This window comes from Trichomycterus rosablanca, chromosome 9, assembly GCF_030014385.1.
Source record: "Trichomycterus rosablanca isolate fTriRos1 chromosome 9, fTriRos1.hap1, whole genome shotgun sequence".
Taxonomy (NCBI): Eukaryota; Metazoa; Chordata; class Actinopteri; order Siluriformes; family Trichomycteridae; genus Trichomycterus; species Trichomycterus rosablanca.
This window is the reverse complement of record NC_085996.1, coordinates 23,815,003-23,835,458: the sequence shown is the minus strand read 5'-3', so window position 1 is coordinate 23,835,458 and position 20,456 is coordinate 23,815,003. Positions and strand designations below refer to the sequence as shown.

At 41.6% G+C, this 20,456-nt stretch overlaps 1 protein-coding gene across 1 annotated transcript in view; it reads left to right on the top strand.

Moving 5' to 3' along the window:
- Positions 1-4,241: 4,241 nt before the first annotated feature.
- The window catches only part of LOC134320620 (beta-alanine-activating enzyme-like), a 31,547-nt gene continuing 15,332 nt past the window's right edge, over positions 4,242-20,456 (top strand). The window contains exons 1-5 of the mRNA XM_063002118.1: positions 4,242-4,505; positions 7,427-7,547; positions 8,161-8,423; positions 10,347-10,539; positions 11,294-11,535. Coding sequence (XP_062858188.1) covers positions 4,273-4,505; positions 7,427-7,547; positions 8,161-8,423; positions 10,347-10,539; positions 11,294-11,535 — 1,052 coding nt within the window. The 5' untranslated portion in view covers positions 4,242-4,272. The remainder of the gene's footprint in view (positions 4,506-7,426; positions 7,548-8,160; positions 8,424-10,346; positions 10,540-11,293; positions 11,536-20,456) is intronic.

Sequence of the window (20,456 nt, the reverse complement as noted above, 5' to 3'; positions counted from 1 at the left end):
AGCAGGTGATAGGACAGAGCTTTTTGATTACCCTTTCTCCCTAAGAGAACAAGTGAACCCACACCCAATACTTTACACCTGTCTGGAAACTAACTGCACTAGTTATATTTCTCCACTTTTATTAAGATCTACTTTTAATTTGTCACTTGTTTGTTCACTTACATCAGGACCAGTATCAAAATAAAAAAATACAAAACTGTTTTTGTTGTTCATGCTTGTGGTAAATAACTGGATTAAAAAATTGTGAATCTGCCATCTACTATGTAACCTTTAGCCCTTGTGTGAGTTCCCAAAAGATTTCCTTTAGAGTAATGTGTCATACAGAACATATGAACCACCTGTTCATGTATTTGACTAATAGGCATGCATTTAGTTATTCCGACTGTGTTTGTTATGAACAGGTCTGCTGGGCTTAGGCCTGATCCACATTAACGCCTGGAGAAACCGCAGACAAACATTAACATGGTCAGTCTGATAGAATGATAGGAAAAACAGCAGAATGAGCTGGTGTATCATTTTTCACCACTCTCTTTTACTATGATGCTGCAGTTGTGAACAGCAAGCTAATTCCTAAATGCGTTCCAATAACGGCAAGCTGTTTTAACATTGAGTCATGAGTAGTAACTATGACAGTTTGACTATTCAAAATGACACCTCAAGATATCTGCATTTACAATATTACTAGTAAGAACATCAGTTTAAGATATCTACAATTATATTTTAAGAAATTTCAAATGGTCACTGGATTTTTCATTCGAAGACTTACACATCCTGAAAAATATTTCTTATTTGAAATATGACTAGTAAAAATGACATTTTCAGGTAGACATTGCATGCTATCATTGATGCCACTAAGTCACCGGAACTGTAGCCTGCAAAATCTCGGGTGGCTTAAATGGTTGTGGCACAAAAAGGCATGTTAAAACATGAGAATGTGAATTAGACTGGCCTGACTTCACATTCAGACGACTGCTTACTTTAATAAACATGCCATGAAAATAATATGGTCAAACTACAACCAAACTGTAGAAGCACTTCTGTAAACTGCTAAATGCAGAAAAAGTAAATGTAAATTATGCTACATACATCTGCTACACTTTGACTAGTCAGAATGATCATTCAGGATGGCATAAATACAAAAGCTGTCTAGCTAAACTATGTTTAATATATCTGTCATTTATTTGTAGATCTCTTAAAAAGACCTTTTTTTCATTATTATTATTATTTCATGCATTTTCTCCCCCCTTTTCTTCCTTTTTAGCGCATCCAATTGCCCGATGGCGTCATGTTTCCTCTCCACCAATGCTGATCCCCGCTCTGACTGAGGAGAACGAAGCTAACCCATGCCCCCTCAGGCACGTAGGCAACATGCCGTATGCATCTTATCACCTACACTTTGACGAGTGCAGTGCAGCTCAGCACTGTGTACGGAGAGACACACCCTGACGGCACTCTTTTCCCGTCTCTGTGCAGGCGCCATTAATCAACCAGCAGAGGTCGTAATTTCATTAGTTATGAGAGAGAGACCCCATCCGGCTTAATCCCACCCCTATCTAAGCAACAGGCCAATCGTTGTTCATGTGGCTGCTCAGCCTAGCCGGCAGGCAGAGCTAAGATGTATTTGAGATCCCAGCTCTGGTTCCAGCATGTGTTTTTACCGCTGCACCACCTGAGCGGCTCTTAAAAAGACTTTTGATTAGTCAAAAATACATTTCTGAATAATCCTATCTTAGTTTTGCCTAGTCATTACTTGCATTCAAGATATCAACAATTTAATGTGTTTTAGATGTCTAAAATATATTTAAAATATCTAAAAGGTAAGATATCTTTAATGTACTTTATGACTATTTACAATTTCATTGTAGATGTCTGAAATTTACGTTAGAGTCAGTAATTGGCCGCTCAGGTTGTGCAGCAGTAAAATACGCTAGCACACCAGAGCTGGGATTTCGAATACATCATATTGAATCTCAGCTCTGCCATCCGGCCGGGCTGGGCGGCTACATGAAAAACGATTGGCTGTTGTTCATACAGGAAGGGGAGCCGAATACGGACCTCATAACTGATGCAATTATGACCTCTGCTGGCTGATTGATGGAACCTGCACAGAGTCGAGGAATAACATGTTGATCAGTGTGTTGCTCTCCGAACACAAAGCTGATCCGAAGATGCAATCGGCTACTACACACGTGTCGGAGGAGGCTCTCCTCAATCAGGGGCGGGGGTCAGCATCAGTAAAGAGGAAGCATAATGCAACTAGAGAGTGCATTTCCTGCAGAAAATGCGAGTGTGATTGCGGTGCAGTGCGTTCAGTGGGCTTTACGATTTAGAGTTGGAACGGTGTTGATATCTCAAACTTTTAAAAAATGAATGGAAGTAAATGGAGCTGAAAAACAGGCGTGGCAGGTGGGCATGGGTTCGAATCTCCATGCTGTATGTGATTCGGGGTTACATCAGTGGGCTTTACGATTTAGAGTTGGAACGGCGTTAATATCTCGAACTTTTAAAAAATGAATGGAAGTGAATTGGACCAAAAACTGGGCGTGGCAGGTGGGTGTGTGTTCGAATCCCCATGCTGTATGTGAGTCGGGATTCCATCAGTGGGCTTTACGATTTAGAGTTGGAACGGCGTTGATATCTCAAACTTTCAAAAAATGAATGGAAGTGAATAAAAGAAAAAAACGGGCGTGGCAGGTGGGTGCTGGTTCGAATCCCCATGCTGTACCCAAGTTGGGGTTACATCAGTGGGCTTTACAATTTAGAGTTGGAACGACGTTGATATCTCAAACTTTCAAAAAATGAATGGAAGTGAATGGGGCTGAAAAACGGGCGTGGCAGGTGGGCGTGGGTTCGAATCCCCATGCTGTATGTGAGTCGGGGTTACATCAGTGGGCTTTACGATTTAGAGTTGGAACGGCATTAATATCTCGAACTTTCAAAAGATGAATGGAAGTGAATGGAGCTGAAAAACGGGCGTGGCATTTGGGCGTGGGTTCGAATCCCCATGCTGCACCCAAGTCGGGGTTACATCAGTGGGCTTTACAATTTAGAGTTGGAACGACGTTGATATCTCAAACTTTCAAAAAATGAATGGAAGTGAATGGGGCTGAAAAACGGGCGTGGCAGGTGGGCGTGGGTTCGAATCCCCATGCTGTATGTGAGTCGGGGTTACATCAGTGGGCTTTACGATTTAGAGTTGGAACAGCGTTGATATCTCGAACTTTCAAAAAATGAATGGAAGTGAATGGGGCTGAAAACCGGGCGTGGCAGGTGGGCGTGTGTTCGAATCCCCATGCTGTATCTGAGTCGGGGTTACATCAGTGGGCTTTACGATTTAGAGTTGGAACGGCGTCGATATCTCAAACTTTCAAAAAATGAATGGAAGTGAATGGGGCTCTTATAGGTTACATAAATGTTACAGAAATAACCATTCAACAACCATTCAAACAAAAATGAATGGAAGTCAATGGGACCAAAAATCTGTACAAAAGCGGGCGTGGCAGGTGAACGGGCGGGCGGATCAAAAAGCTTTTTTCAAGAATTGACGTCACTAACGGGCCGGACGATTTAGAGTTGGAACGGTGTCAATATCTCAAAATTTTTCGAAAACGAATGGAAGTCTATGGGAAAATTTTTTCGGAAAAACGGGCGTGGCGGGCGAACGGGCGGGCGGATCGAAAACCTGTATACAAGCAGTCCATTGGAACATTAGTAAGCCACAATGTGTATTCAGCGTTATGAATCCTTTACATGCACAAGTTCGAGTAAGAAGAAAAATTACCATGGCTTTCACTTATTTTAGTGTCGCGAGTATGATTAAAATAAAACTCGACGATAAAATTCGACTGTATGAAACACTGAGGTAAATAAAGCACTGCACGGAATACCGTGACATAACTTTAGTTTGTTAGCATAGCTAGTTACTTACTTTTTGAAATATCATTTCCATTTTGTTCCGAAAGACTTCGTCATTTTTCTTAAACTGCCTATTTTCATCATTATAATCTTCATGTTTTCTCCAGTTGAGCTCCATTTTAAAACAGTAAAGAAACAACTTCGTGTTTGTGTTTCTCTCTGTGTTCTTCCCCTCAGCACCGCGCTAACGTATTTTCAAATTAAACCTGCGCGTGAAAAAACGAGCGCTGATTGGCTATCCAGATATTACGTCATCGATACGCGACCAAGCAGCCTTGTACAAAAAATAACATCCCTGTGCTGTGTGAATATTTGTATCAGAAGGAATTTGATCAGGACTAATGAAACTTTAAAATAATGGCATTAAAGCTTCTGCATGAGATGGTACGTGAGGCTGCATTAGAGCACGGTGATAGAAAAGCTGTTGTTTGGGATAGTTCTCAGTCTCCTGCTACTAATCTGACCTATCAGCAGCTTCTCACTCTGGGGAATGATTTGTGCACTAAACTGCAGAGAGCTATAAGAGAGATTCAGAATGTTATAGGAGTGTACTGTGATCTAAACATCCTCCTCCCAGCATGGATCCTTGGGTGAGTAATAGTCTTGGTACATCTATGTTTCTAAATCTAGGATCTGGACAACCAATGCATACATTTTTGATACGTTTACATTTCGTGGTAAAATTACACACCATCCACTTATTTGCCATGCCATAACAACAACAACATTAATAATAATAATAATAATAAATGCCAAGTTCAGAACACAACAAAACTAACTAAACAGGAAAGTCTTAGTTGACCTTTGAATAAAAAAGTGGAGAAACAGTCGTTACCTTTTTGAAATAGTGCATTCTGGTTGATCACCGGGTCCTTTCTGTGTGGAGTTTGCATGTTCTCCCCGTGTCCACTTGGGTTTCCTCCGGGTGCTCCGGTTTCCTCCCACAGTCCAAAGACATGCAAGTGAGGTAAATTGGAGATACTAAATTGTCCACGACTGTGTTTGATATAATCTTGTGTGAACTGATGAACCTTGTGTAATGAGTAACTACCGCTCCTGTCATGAATGTAACCAAAAGTGTAAAACATGACATTAAAATTCTAATAAACAAACAAACAAACAGTTAAAAGAGTGAGAGCCTAACCCAGCTCTCAATGGGTGCAAGGCACACAGAAACACCCTGGACAGGGTGCCAGTCCATTGCAGGGCTATGGAACAATTTTTATGTAGGTAACTTGTAACTTGTAGGACACAGCTGACAGGTTGTTAGCTAGCAGAGTAGGGTAGCCATAAGTAGAAACAAGTATATCAATATTTTTATAAATATTTGCAGAGCTTGTAGATGCACTGTAAAGCATTCCCCATGTTTTCAATATTGTGTCTCAACTTAAATTCCAGACTGTTTATAGAGACACAGTAACACCTCGTTATAGACTAGACACACTCAGGATTGAGTACTGACAGCCCTGTTGAATCTAAACATTACTTAAATAAAAACCTTTCCAGCAATGTAAAGTAGACCAAATGTTCTAACAGTACAATATTTTGCAATCAAAAAGACATTAATGAAAAGATAAAAATGATAATTATTAAAATATATAAATTTGACCAGAACTACCTTGATAACCGCCAAGCATTTTGGGATAATGTTATGTTGGCTTAAAATATCCAAAGTAAAATAAGTCCCCATACATATGGCATAAAGCAAACACAGTATACCAACAGCACAGTATACCAACTAAATGTGCTAGAGCACATTTACAGTGGGGCCAAAAAGTATTTAGTCAGCCACTGATTGTGCAGGTTCTCCTACTTAGAAAGATGAGAGAGGTCTGTAATTTTCATCATAGGTACACTTCAACTATGAGAGACAAAATGAGAAGAAAAAAATCCAGGAAATCACATTGTAGGATTTTTAAAGAATTTATTTGTAAATTATGGTGGAAAATAAGTATTTGATCACCCACAAACAAGCAAGATTTCTGGCTCTCACAGACCTGTAACTTCTTCTTTAAGAAGCTCTTCTGTCCTCCACTCGTTACCTGTATTAATGGCACCTGTTTGACCTCGTTATCTGTATAAAAGACACCTGTCCACAGCCTCAAACAGACTCCAAACTCAACCATGGCCAAGACCAAAGAGCTGTCGAAGGACACCAGGAAGAAAATTGTAGACCTGCACCAGGCTGGGAAGAGTGAATCTACAATAGGCAAGCAGGTTGGTGTGAATAAATCAACTGTGGGAGCAATTGTAAGAAAATGGAAGACATACAAGACCATTGATAATCTCCCTTGGGGTCACGATCTCATCCCGTGGGGTCAAAATGATCATGAGAACGGTGAGCAAAAATCCCAGAACTACACGGAGGGACCTGATGAATGACCTGCAGAGAGCTGGGACCAAAGTAACAAAGGCTACCATCAGTATACACACTACGCCGAGAGGGACTCAAATCCTGCAGTGCCAGGCGTGTCCCCCTGCTTAAGCCAGTACATGTCCAGGCCCGTCTGAAGTTTGCCAGAGACCATATGGATGATCCAGAAGAGGATTGGGAGAATACCATGTGGTCAGATGAAACCAAAATGGAACTTTTTGGTAAAAACTCAACTCATCGTGTTTGGAGGAAGAAGAAGAACCCAAGAACACCATACCTACTGTGAAGCATGGGGGTGGAAACATCATGCTTTGGGGCTGTTTTGCTGCAAAGGGGACAGGACGACTGATCCATGTTAAGGGAAGAATGAACGGGGCCATGTATCATGAGATTTTAAGCCAAAACCTCCTTCCATCAGTGAGAGCATTGAAGATGGAACGTGGCTGGGTCTTCCAGCATGACAATGATCCCAAACACATCGCTCGGGCAACGAAGGAGTGGCTCCGTAAAAAGCATTTCAAGGTCCTGGAGTGGCCTAGCCAGTCTCCAGACATCAACCCCATAGAAAATTTGTGGAGTCCGTGTTGCCCAGCGACAGCCCCAAAACATCACTGCTCTAGAGGAGATCTGCATGGAGGAATGGGCCAAAATACCAGCTACAGTGTGCAAACCTGGTGAAGACTTGCAGGAAACATTTGACCTCTGTCATTGCCAACAAAGGTTATGTTACAAAGTATTGAGTTGAATTTTTGTTATTGACCAAATACTTATTTTCCACCATAATTTACAAATAAATTCTTTAAAAATCCTACAATGTGATTTCCTGGATTTTTTTTTCTCATTATGTTTCTCATAGTTGAAGTGTAGCTATGATGAAAATTACAGACCTCTCTCATCTTTCTAAGTAGGAGAACTTGCACAATCAGTGGCTGACTAAATACTTTTTGGCCCCACTGTAGTTTATGCAACAAAAACATTGATTCTAAATTGTATGTAATTATAAAAATATAAATTTTAAGCTTGCATAGACAAAATGTATCAAATCAGTGTTACCAAGATATTTTTTAAATACCAGTTTACAACGCTAACCGTTTCATAAAATTTGCCAACAAGCTTGTTTCTATCTTATTTAAACAGAATTCTGCAGTGGCCTGCTGCTTATGTTCCTCTTGATCCAGCCTCACCACCTCTACTTACCATGAGAATGATGGAAAAATGTCATTTGAAGTTCTGCCTAATACAGAGCAGTTTGCTCCAGGTAAAACTGCTTCTTACAATAAATCTACATAGAGATGTGTGAGAATGCTTAATGATCATAATGCTAGTAGTTGTAGTTGATGGTTTGTTTAAAGTGAAATATTTAATATAGTAAAAGTCAGGCTAGTGACTCCCACCTCATTTGTACTGTAAACCTTGTCCTTGTAACAATACTGTTATACTGTTAACCTCTAATGTCTTCAGTATTCTTGATCAGGTTATTAAAATTATTCAAAATAATACAAAACTGGCACACATTCCAGACCACAATCAACTGTACTAGTATTATGGGGGAAATGTGCCAATAGTTCTATTAATTCAGACATACTGTGCAGCATGTGATTTTGGATTTAGCTTTTCAATTCTTAGTATCCATGTACTTATATATCACATTTTAAAACAAGTCTAATTATTATTTATTTCATCTATTGAACTATTTTTATGTAAGTAACTTTAGGACATAGCTGACAGACTGTTAGCTTGCAGAGTATGGTAGCCATAGTTAGAAACAAGTAGCCCAAAACCTTCATATTATAATGATAACAATCACTTTGAAAGCAGTAATGTAAACATATGTTTCATCTATAACTTTCTTTTCTATTTTTGTCACACAGCAATTTCTGAATGCATTTTCCAGATTGTTGTCTATTGAAGTCTGTGCAACATGGTCAGCACTTAACCTTACTTTAGTCAAGATGCACAGTAATCCACAGACAGAGAACAACCAAGAACCAAATCAACTCAGTGCAGCTGTTTCTAAAAGTAAACAACAGGCAGAACAGCTGGCATATGTTTTGCACACATCTGGAACAACAGGGCTTCCTAAAATAGTAAAAGTCCCACACAAGTGTATTGTACCTAATATAGTCCATCTCAGGTAAGGAAAACTCCTTTCTGTTGCAGGTGAAATTAATTAGAAATGTGAAACTGTACATACTTAGGTATTTGTAGTAGTAATGACATGGCTTTATGTCAGTCACACATGCTGGCATTACACAGAAATGTAAATGTTCATGCTGGGCCGAACCCATTTACACAAACACAATGTCCACACCATATGACTAATATTAAAAACATGCACTACATCTAATAAGATATATGCTTTAGATTATTAATAGACATTTAACTGCTGATTGGAAAGTTAAACTTTAAATGCATTTACAAATGATTCCACACATTACAGTGATCATAAACACGTCTCTTAAACTAGGTTTGATTTTTGCAACAATTAGATGCAATATCATGTGGAGAGGAATTAAAATCAAATTGAAGTGCAATCACTGCAGTGGATAATGTCAAATGCAATACTCACAACAACATTTCTTTTTCATAGTAACATGCAGAATACTTGACAAAATAAAAAGCAAAACCTCTATTTCATATATTCCAATTGCTAAACTTCTTGACTGAAAAACACCATGCAAGGATTTGCATTATAAAGAAAACAACAAAATGCTTTTCTTGGAGATTTGACGTAATACTATTGGTCTGGTGACATCTACTGTTAAAGCAGTAACACAGCATGTCCCTTGGGAAACTTTTAGGGGGGAAAGTCCACAAAATGTTTAAATAACCACAGAACAAAGCTTCGACCCAATCTCTATTAAAAGCCTGTGATTGAGCTGAGGAGTCAACAGCAGAGGACCTAGGAGCCTAAAGGATCTTGAGAGATTCTTTGAGCTCTTAGATTCCTGTTGCTAAATTAAGAAATGCTACTACCTAGTGGGCAGTGGTAGCTCAGTGGTTAAGATGCTGGACTAGTAATCATAGAGTTGCCAGTTCAAGCCTCACCTTCACCACCGTTGGACCCCTGAGCAAGGTTCTTAACCCTCAATTGCTTAAACTGTATTCAGTCATAATTGTAAGTCGGGCGGCACGGTGGCTTAGTGGGTAGCACTGTCGCCTCACAGCAAGAAGGTCCTGGGTTCGATCCCCAGGTGGGGCGGTCCGGGTCCTTTCTGTGCGGAGTTTGCATGTTCTCCCCGTGTCCGTGTGGGTTTCATTGTAGTGCCGGTCCCAAGCCCGGATGAATAGGGAGGGTTGTTTCAGGAAGGGCATCTGGCGTAAAAACTGTGCCAAATTCTGCCCGCGACCCCTAACGGGAAGAAGCCGGAAATGCCGACCCCGTAATCGAAAAACGGGACAAAGGCTGAGGAACAAGAGAGTCATTATTGTAAGTCGCTTTGGATGAAAGCGTCTGCTAAATGCTGAAAATGTAAATGTACTGACTGTAGGACAGTGGTAACTCAGAAGTTAAGGTATTTGACTAGTAGTCAAAAAGTTGTTGGTATAAGCCCCACCACAGTCAAGCTGCAACCGTTGGGCCCTTGTGCAAGGGCTTTAACCATCAATGCTTGGATTGTATTCAATCACAATTGTAAGTCATTTTGGATTAACAAAAAGTGTCTGCTAAGTGCAATAAATGTAACCTATGATATAATGTGTAAAGTCTCCAATAAATGTATCTCACATAAGATTAAAATTCTCTTTTATTTGTGTACAGCTGAGTGTATTAATTATCAAAACATCTTTTATTGTTTTACTCATCTTTACAAAGGCTCCCAGTAATATGTAGCTACCTGTTACTGCAAGTATAATAAATCCAATATTTAAATACAGGTAGCCATACATCCATAATTGGTTCATAGGTTGCAGAATGTAACATTAAGTACTTTTTCAGATTTTTATGTTAGACTACTTAATTTATCGTAAAGATTTACTGGCATGTGTTTATTTTGGGAGTTATTATTTTATAGATATGATGAGAGAGACTTATTTGCTTAAACCATGATCTCTTCAGATCTATATTTCAGGTAACTCCAGAGGATGTTGTATTTCTAGCATCACCTTTAACCTTTGACCCATCAGTGGTGGAGATGTTTTTGGCTCTATCTTCTGGAGCTTGTCTTCTGATGGTTCCCACAGCTGTAAAGAGAATGCCGGGCAGGCTGGCCCAGGTCTTATTTAAACGAAACACAACCACCATCCTACAGGTAAATATGCTCTCTGTACAAGGGTTCTATTACACATGTAGCATACTACTTGTAGTACTTGTAGTGTCACTAGTGTCACCCTGGGTTCAAGTCTCAGCGGTGGCACGAGCCATGTTGGCAGCTTCACAAACTTGATGGGCTGCTACAACAGTGACACTTCAAATGTGTTACAGCTCTATAATGCTGTCCGCCACTGGGGGGTAAAAAGGAGCAGCCTTCATGTGTATAAATGGGCATGTGCTAGTCTGTGGCCCTCTTTAGCCAGCATATATGCCATTAACTAGGCAAAGTTGACAATACAGTTGGGAGAATTTGAACTGGACCTGGGTAGCTGTCTTATCCTGGTCAGGGCCACAGTGGGTTTGAAAAACACTGCACACAGGGCAAGAATACACTCTGGACACACTCTAGTTACACCATGGGGAATTTGTATACCTAACAGATGGTAAAGTATGATCCAAATCCAAGTGAGTTGCAAACAGTCACTCAAAACAACTTTAAAAACTTTTAAACATTTTTTATTAGAGTTTAGTAGAGAACAAAACTCATAGACATGATCCAGACTGCCATTTCACTGATAAATTACGCACATACAGTTTATGCCACACTGATTCTTGGGACTGAAGTGCTCTTCCTGCACAAAACACAAACAGGTCCAGATGTATCTGAATTTTAACACAAAAAGCTTGCACATAAAATTCTAATATTTTAAATAGACAAACATAGCTTTCTCCTGTTTTGTCTTGTTTATTAGGCCACCCCAACATTAGTGAGGCGCTTTGGGGGACTTCTCCTAAAGGAGGAGGTACTAAGTGCCAGATCCTTGTTGAGAGTGTTGGCCCTTGGTGGAGAGCCGTGTCCATCACTTACTATCCTCAAAAGCTGGAGACAGGAGGGCAATAAGACTTGTATTTTTAATCTCTATGGCACCACAGAAGTTTCATGCTGGGCATGTTGCTACGAACTTCCAGACGACCTCTTCTTTTCAAACCCCATGTAAGTAAACTTTTGCAGTATTGTCAGGTGTTTGTGCTGGAAACTCTTATTTGTTGAAAGTGCTGGAAGTTGCTAAAGTTTTGAAAACCATTTTTACCATTATTAGCTAACAATTTTGGAAAAAATTTTATGAGCTGTTTTATCCTAACACTAAGCACAAGACAGGAATACACAGGACAGAGCACCAATCCATCAAAGGGCTTTATTCATTCCCCTCTTAGACATAGCCAGTCATGTCTGTGTAGACACACGGATAGCACTGCTGAGATTCGGCCCTGGATCTTAGTGGTTGTGGGCTAACACAAACACCTAATGCACTCTTCATTGCAGTTGAAGTTTAAACATGACATATACATTCTGCAAGGGCAAAGCAAATAGGGAGTAGACACTGCTGCTTAGATTTTATGTAGGAAAATGTAACTTTTTTTGCCCTGATATATAGATGATTGATAAAATAACTAAAATTTAAAATAATATTTTAATACTAGAGAGGTGCATTTCCTAAAAAAAATGAGATTGTGATTGCAGCTCAGCAGTAGTAAAGTATGTGAGGGGTTGAATACTTTTGGTCATATAGTTTTACATTTTTACATTTACATATAGTTGATGTCTAAATATTTTTGGTCATGTAGTTGGTGGGGCTGTAAATACTTTTGGTCATGTAGTTGGTGGGAGGTTGAGTAATTTTGGTCATGTAGTTTGGGGCATCTGAATATTTTTGGTCGTGTAGTTGGTGAAGGTGTGAATGCTTTTGGTCATGTTGGTGGAGTGTTGAATACTTTTGGTCATGTAGTTTGGGGCGTCTGAATATTTTTGATCATGTAGTTGGTGAAGGTGTGAATGCTTTTGGTCATGTTGGTGGAGTGTTGAATATTTTTGTTCATGTAGTTGGTGGGGGTGTGAATATTTTTGGTCATGTAGTTGGTGGGGGTGTGAATGCTTTTGGTCATGTAGTTGGTGGGGATGTGAATACGTTTGGTCATGTAGTTGGTGGGGCTGTAAATACTTTTGGTCATGGTGGGGGTTGAATACTTTTGGTCATGTAGTTGGTGGGGGGTTTAATACTTTTGGTCATGTAGTTGGTGGGGGTGTGAATACTTTTGGTCATGTAGTTTGGGGCGTCTGAATATTTTTCGGTCATGTAGTTGGTGGGGTGTGAATACTTTTGGTCATGTAGTTGGTGGGGGGGTTGAGTACTTTTGGTCATGTACTGTAGTTTGGGGCATCTGAATATTTTTGGTCATGTAGTTGGTGGGGATGTGAATACTTTTGGTCATGTAGTTGGTGGGGGGTTGAGTAATTTTGGTCATGTAGTTTGGGGCGTCTGAATATTTTTGGTCATGTAGTTGGTGGGGATGTGAATACTTTTGGTCATGGTGGGAGGTTGAATACTTTTGGTCATGTAGTTGGTGGGGCTGTAAATACTTTTGGTCATGTAGTTGGTGGGGGGTTGAATATTTTTTGTCATGTAGTTGGTGGGGGGTTGAGTACTTTTGGTCATGTAGTTTGGGGCATCTGAATATTTTTGTTCATGTAGTTGGTGGGGGTGTGAATATTTTTGGTCATGTAGTTGGTGGGGGTGTGAATACTTTTGGTCATGTAGTTGGTGGGGGGTTGAATACTTTTGGTCATGTAGTTGGTGGGGGGTTGAGTACTTTTGGTCATGTAGTTGGTGGGGGGGTTGAGTAATTTTGGTCATGTAGTTTGGGGCGTCTGAATATTTTTGGTCATGTAGTTGGTGGGGGTGTGAATACTTTCGGTCATGTAGTTGGTGGGGGGTTGAATACTTTTGGTCATGTAGTTGGTGGGGGGTTGAGTACTTTTGGTCATGTAGTTGGTGGGGGGGTTGAGTAATTTTGGTCATGTAGTTTGGGGCGTCTGAATATTTTTGGTCATGTAGTTGGTGGGGGTGTGAATACTTGTGGTCATGTAGTTGCTGGGGGATTGAATACTTTTAGTCATGTAGTTGGTGGGGGGTTGAATACTTTTGGTCATGTAGTTGGTGGGAGGTTGAGTAATTTTGGTCATGTAGTTTGGGGCGTCTGAATATTTTTGGTCATGTAGTTGGTGGGGGTGTGAATACTTGTGGTCATGTAGTTGCTGGGGGGTTGAATACTTTTAGTCATGTAGTTGGTGGGGGGTTGAATACTTTTGGTCATGTAGTTGCTGGGGGTGAAATAAATAAGATAAACACACAACATTTGCAATAATTTTCTTTATTCACATACAGAAGAATGTTCGGGGACGGGTGGAGGAAACAAACAAGGGTCTGAGCAGTCAGGAGGTGAGGGGGTCTTCACAGTGTTCAATGTTCTGCTCGGGGGGCATGTACGGGGGTTAGGTGTATGAACGGGGGAAGATTAAAACTGTCTGAGCTACAAATCCGATGTTCTGGTAGCATTGCTACACACGCTAATACGTTCCTCTAGCGCAGGACACGCCCTGTTTCGATGACTTTTCAGTTCTGTGTTGATTTATTGTCGATCGTGTGAACCGTACATCGTCTTGTCCCTCTGTCCCCCTCCCACACACACACTCACACACACTCTCACACACACATACACACACTAACCTAACTAGCTTGTAAACCGAGCCAGGCTGTAAACGTCTACCACAGTGTCAATCGACCGTATAGTCAGTGGTCGGTGACCATATCGGTTCGAAGAGGCTAACACGGGCGGACGCTTACGGTAGCTGGCCCGGTTTGCAAGCCAGAGAGTTAGTTTGAAGTTAGAGCAGCCAGCTAGCTAGCTAGCTACGCCAGAGTTAAGATGAGGCGAACCCCAATGAGATCAGAGGAACGAGACGATGAGAGGTGAACGAATCGATCGGCAATAAATGAACAAACCGAGGCGGAGAGAGACTCGCGGGGCTAGCTGTTAGCCTCCCGTCAGCGTGTGTAGCAATGCTGCCTGTTCAAACCGGTGTATATAATAAGATACGGGGAAGATACAGAATTTAAAAAAACGGGTTGCTGGATCCCCTCGACTCCTGCTGACTGGTTTTGAAGCTCTGATCAGGTGTAAAACTGACCATAGGAGCGGTCAAAGTCACTAACAAGCCTGGTGATGTGTGACTGTATGCCCTGCAGGTAAAAATAGCGGGTGCATTCTTGAGGGTAGCTTGGGTGGTGCTGCAGACACACAGAACATTTACGTTTAGAGAACCTGAGCTGCACGTGTGGAGCGTTTTTGACAGTACGTGATGTTTATTTTTTTTATTCGGACTCACCTGCACCACGTCCAAGTATTCCCGCCGCGCCAGATCATACATCATCTGCACAAGGAAGAGAATCCGAACTGTTTATTATCAACGGAAATCGCAGAAATTTCAGACTAATAAACTGAAAATAATCCATGACCATATGAGATTTTATTTATTTAATCTAGTCGTGTCCAGTTCCCAGATCATATTTCAACATTTCTGAGTGAAGAGGGCTTTGATTGAGCCTCTCTCCCCCGATATGTGTGACCATGCTTTATATGGAGATCCGTATCACGCACTTATAGCGTATTTAACCATGGTTCTTGAACCGGTTCTGTTCAGGTTTCTTCGAACCTTGGTGTTTTGTAGAGAACCAACCCGCGTTTCCACCAGTTTTTGGGAGCCAAGCCTGCGTCATCAACGGTAGGCATTACACAGCGAAAGTAAAGAGTAGTAACATGATGGCGGAGTGTGTAGATTATCTGTGGGGATTTGTGCTTCTGTTACAGATGTTTGATTTTATACAAAAAGCATCGATCGAACTATTGGTGATTAGAAGACATAGACGTATTTGTCGTGGTTGTTGTTTTCTTTAGTTCATTGATGTGAGAAGCATTTTGCGCTTCGTTTTCACCGCGACTCTCTGTGTATTGAGCGATAAAACATCACTAAAGTTCCACGACACGAACAAACATCTGTGTGAAATAACTATTAAATCCAGTCTAAAAGCTCTACATGTATCTGTGTTAAGCCGTATTAAATTCACGTGTGGTGTTTATGAATCCGCAAAAAGCTTCACCTAAATAAAGCGTAACGTGGCTTAATGTACTAAAAGTACGACACAGACACTCTCAATTTCTCTTCATTATTACTGGTTATAAGTGCTCTGTACTGGTTATAAGTGCTCAGTGCTGCCCAAATTCATCAGTCATTGTTTTAGTACAACAAACCACGTTACGCTTTATTTTTCACGTTAAGCAGTGTTCGTACTGTCCAGGTCACTTTTACCACGTTATATCACACAGTTCATCGTTTTGAAAATATCAGCGAATATCAGCGGCAAACTGGCTCAAAATTTAATGAACTTAGGTGAACTTTAAAATATGAAACTGCAACACAAACGCGGTTTTGCAGTTTCTCAAACCTCTACACTGTGACACGCCCATAGATGATGTCACGGTTCGCGCTGAAAAACCAAGTATTCTGTGGTGCCAGATTAGACCGCAAGTTCGCTGTCTGGAACTTCTTTTTTTCGGTGGAAACACATGGAACCGGTTCAAAATAAAGAACCAGAACGGAACCGGAACCGCGTCGGTGGAAAAGGGGTAAGAGAGTCACACACTGATCTCTGTTATCCCCCGTCTCGATGCAGTGTCATCGCCCAGCCAACAGAGGTCGCCCTCCCCTTCCCCAATAATAGATTTTCTCACATTTATTTCTCACTAGATCTTTTGTTTTCCTGACCTGATACTGCTCGGTTCCCGGAACCAGGAACTTCAGGTTTTCTCCACGAAAATAAAAGTGCTGCAGGTATGTTCCTATCTGAGCATATATGAAGTTGCACTCCTCATTAGCGGCCATAAAGTCGCGTACATAGTTTTCCCTCTGTTCCACTGATATCACTGTGGTGTACTGACTGTGGAGGACAGAAAGAGCAAAAGTTTACACACCCTGGTGTAGGAATATAGACCAATTGTGACCACAGAGGGTGAGGAACTCACTAGACGTATTCGGGTATCATCGGGAGAGGTAGTGGAACAGGGTTTAAGCTTGATGTGTCTGTAAGAGAACAAAACAATGACGATTTTATTATAAAATAGACACAAACTGTAACAATAAAGCATCAATTTTGACATTTCAGGAAGAAAATGAACCACAGGACCAGATATTGTCTTAAATCCTTACCTGAAGCCAGGTTTGCCAGATTTGGCAGGTTTGCCGGGTTTGCCGAGCTGACCGCACGGCAATACCGTTTGTTGGACACATTCTCGCCCTCGGCTTTTCTTTGACACCCCTGGCCTCTTGGTTTTATGCCCGTAGGCTCGTTGTTCGGCTTCTGCAGCTGCTTTTTTTCGCTCTGCTTGTTTCCGGTTCCTGCCGGTGGAGCGTCGGCGAAGGGAACCGGGTCTGAGTATACCGCTGTGGTGTATTGACTGTGGAGGACAGAAAGAGCAAAAGTTTACACACCCTGGTGTAAAAATATAGACCAATTGTGACCACAGAGGGTGAGGAACTCACTAGACGTATTCGGGTGTTTTCGGGAGAGGTAGTGGAACAGGGTTAAAGCTTGATGTGTCTGTAAGAGAACACAACGATGAAGATTTTATTATAAAATAGACACAAATTGTAATAATAAAGCATCAATTTTGACATTTCAGGAAGAAAATGAACCACAGGACCAGATACTGCCCTAAATCCTTACCTAGGTTTGCCAGATTTGGCATGTTAGGCAGGTTTGCCGAGCTGACCGCACGGCAATGCCGTTTGTTGGCCACATTCTCGCCCTCGGTTTTTCTTTTACACCCCTGGTCTCTTGGTTTAATGACCATAGGCTCGTTGTTCGGCTCCTGCAGCTGCTTTTTTTCGCTCTGCTTGTTTCCGGTTCCTGCCGGTGGAGCGTCGGCGAAGGGAACCGGGTCTGAGTAGGTGCAGGCGGGGAGGGCGTAGGTAGAGAAGCCCTCGGATGCACATGGAAGGTCGAGCGACAACAAATTTTCGAGACTCTCCACTTCACTGCAAAACATTAAATAAAGGGTTGGATTTAACCAGAAGCCGGGGTTTACCCCACCGGTCGGCTCAGTCCGTGTCCCGTCTGTGTGCTTACCAGGCCACCCACTGCTCCAGCTGAGCGAGGTCTTCCTGAGAGTATAGGGGCGCTTCGCCCAAAATCTCGAGGTACAGAAAGTCTTTCAGTGACTGAGAGACAGAAAAACAGGACATATTATGTAAAATAGGAAGATTCTTATTTACACCTTTAGTAATTGAACTAATTTAATGATCAACACCTCGATTCAACGTTTTCTAAAGCCTGTATTGATCCTGCAAGTGATTATTAGAGTTTATTTGATAATAAAAGCACCACAGGATCTCTTTTTTAGCATTACAAGACCTTACAGCAATGTAAAAACCCCCACCAACCAGGTGAAATTCTATTTAATTTCCACACCAAATCTATATTAAAAAAACACCTGATCAACAAACCAAAGTGAAATAATCTAAAGCTAATCTCACGGCTCTAACCTCATCCATGTTGGTGGACCGGTTAAGATTTAGTTAGCTTTTGTAGTTTCACAGGTAGATAACGTGCTGCTCTCTGCTCTGTGGCTCAAATGCAAATGAGCACCTTCAGTAAAGCGCTGTGTCTCAGCCTCACCAGAGTTCCGAACCTCTCTGGTTACCGTGGTGAGACGGAACTCTCAGGTCTACTGTACATCTACTGTACAGAGCCACACACAGCTGAGCTGAAGTGGCTCAGTTCAGAGCCCAGGCTCTGAATACTGAGAGATTATTCACTCTTTATTCATCAGAACAGATACGTAAAAGCACTTTGTACAGATGTAAATACACCCTGATTTACAGGGAAGTGAAACACTGGATGTACACTCACCCTAGATTACCAATATATAATAATTTAATTATATTTATATATTTATTTATTAATATATAGCTTTATTGTCATTTCAGCTATATATAAGTACAGTGTATCACAAAAGTGAGTACACCCCTCACATTTCTGCAAATATTTCATTATATCTTTTCATGGGACAACACTATAGACATGAAACTTGGATATAACTTAGAGTAGTCAGTGTACAACTTGTATAGCAGTGCAGATTTACTGTCTTCTGAAAATAACTCAACACACAGCCATTAATGTCTAAATGGCTGCAACATAAGTGAGTACACCCCACAGTGAACATGTCCAAATTGTGCCCAAAGTGTCAATATTTTGTGTGACCACCATTATTATCCAGCACTGCCTTAACCCTCCTGGGCATGGAATTCACCAGAGCTGCACAGGTTGCTACTGGAATCCTCTTCCACTCCTCCATGATGACATCACGGAGCTGGTGGATGTTAGACACCTTGAACTCCTCCACCTTCCACTTGAGGATGCGCCACAGGTGCTCAATTGGGTTTAGTCCATCACCTTTACCTTCAGCTTCCTCAGCAAGGCAGTTGTCATCTTGGAGGTTGTGTTTGGGGTCGTTATCCTGTTGGAAAACTGCCATGAGGCCCAGTTTTCGAATGGAGGGGATCATGCTCTGTTTCAGAATGTCACAGTACATGTTGGAATTCATGTTTCCCTCAATGAACCGCAGCTCCCCAGTGCCAGCAACACTCATGCAGCCCAAGACCATGATGCTACCACCACCATGCTTGACTGTAGGCAAGATACAGTTGTCTTGGTACTTCTCACCAGGGCGCCGCAACACATGCTGGACACCATCTGAGCCAAACAAGTTCATCTTGGTCTCGTCAGACCACAGGGCATTCCAGTAATCCATGTTCTTGGACTGCTTGTCTTCAGCAAACTGTTTGCGGGCTTTCTTGTGAGTCAGCTTCCTTCTGGGATGACGACCATGCAGACCGAGTTGATGCAGTGTGCGGCGTATGGTCTGAGCACTGACAGGCTGACCTCCCACGTCTTCAACCTCTGCAGCAATGCTGGCAGCACTCATGTGTCTATTTTTTAAAGCCAACCTCTGGATATGACGCCGAACACGTGGACTCGACTTCTTTGGTCGACCCTGGCGAAGCCTGTTCCGAGTGGAACCTGTCCTGGAAAACCGCTGTATGACCTTGGCCACCATGCTGTAGCTCAGTTTCAGGGTGTTAGCAATCTTCTTATAGCCCAGGCCATCTTTGTGGAGAGCAACAATTCTATTTCTCACATCCTCAGAGAGTTCTTTGCCATGAGGTGCCATGTTGAATATCCAGTGGCCAGTATGAGAGAATTGTACCCAAAACACCAAATTTAACAGCCCTGCTCCCCATTTACACCTGGGACCTTGACACATGACACCAGGGAGGGACAACGACAAATTTGGGCACAATTTGGACATGTTCACTGTGGGGTGTACTCACTTATGTTGCAGCTATTTAGACATTAATGGCTGTGTGTTGAGTTATTTTCAGAAGACAGTAAATCTACACTGCTATACAAGCTGTACACTGACTACTCTAAGTTATATCCAAGTTTCATTTCTATAGTGTTGTCCCATGAAAAGATATAATGAAATATTTGCAGAAATGTGAGGGGTGTACTCACTTTTGTGATACACTGTACATATTAAAATGAAACACTGTTCCTCCAGGACCAGGACCAGGGTGCAACACAGAACACGAGTGCAAAACAATACAATACACACAGGATTATTCTATTGGATGGCTCACGTCTGTGAACATTTGCGCCAATTCAATTAATAAAATATAGTTGAGGTCAGGCACTGTCATGTGACCAGAAGGCCTGGCTCACTATCAACATTCAAAGGTCCTGGGTTTGATCTTCAGGTGGGGCGGTCCGTGTCCTTTCTGTGTGGAGTTTGCATGTTCTCCCCGTGTCTGCGTGGGTTTACTCCGGATGCTCCGGTTTCCTCCCACAATCCAAAGACATTCAAGTGAGGTGAATTGGAGACACTAAATTGTCCATGACTGTGTTTGATATAATCTTGTGTGAACTGATGAATCTTGTGTAATGAGTAGCTACCGTTTCT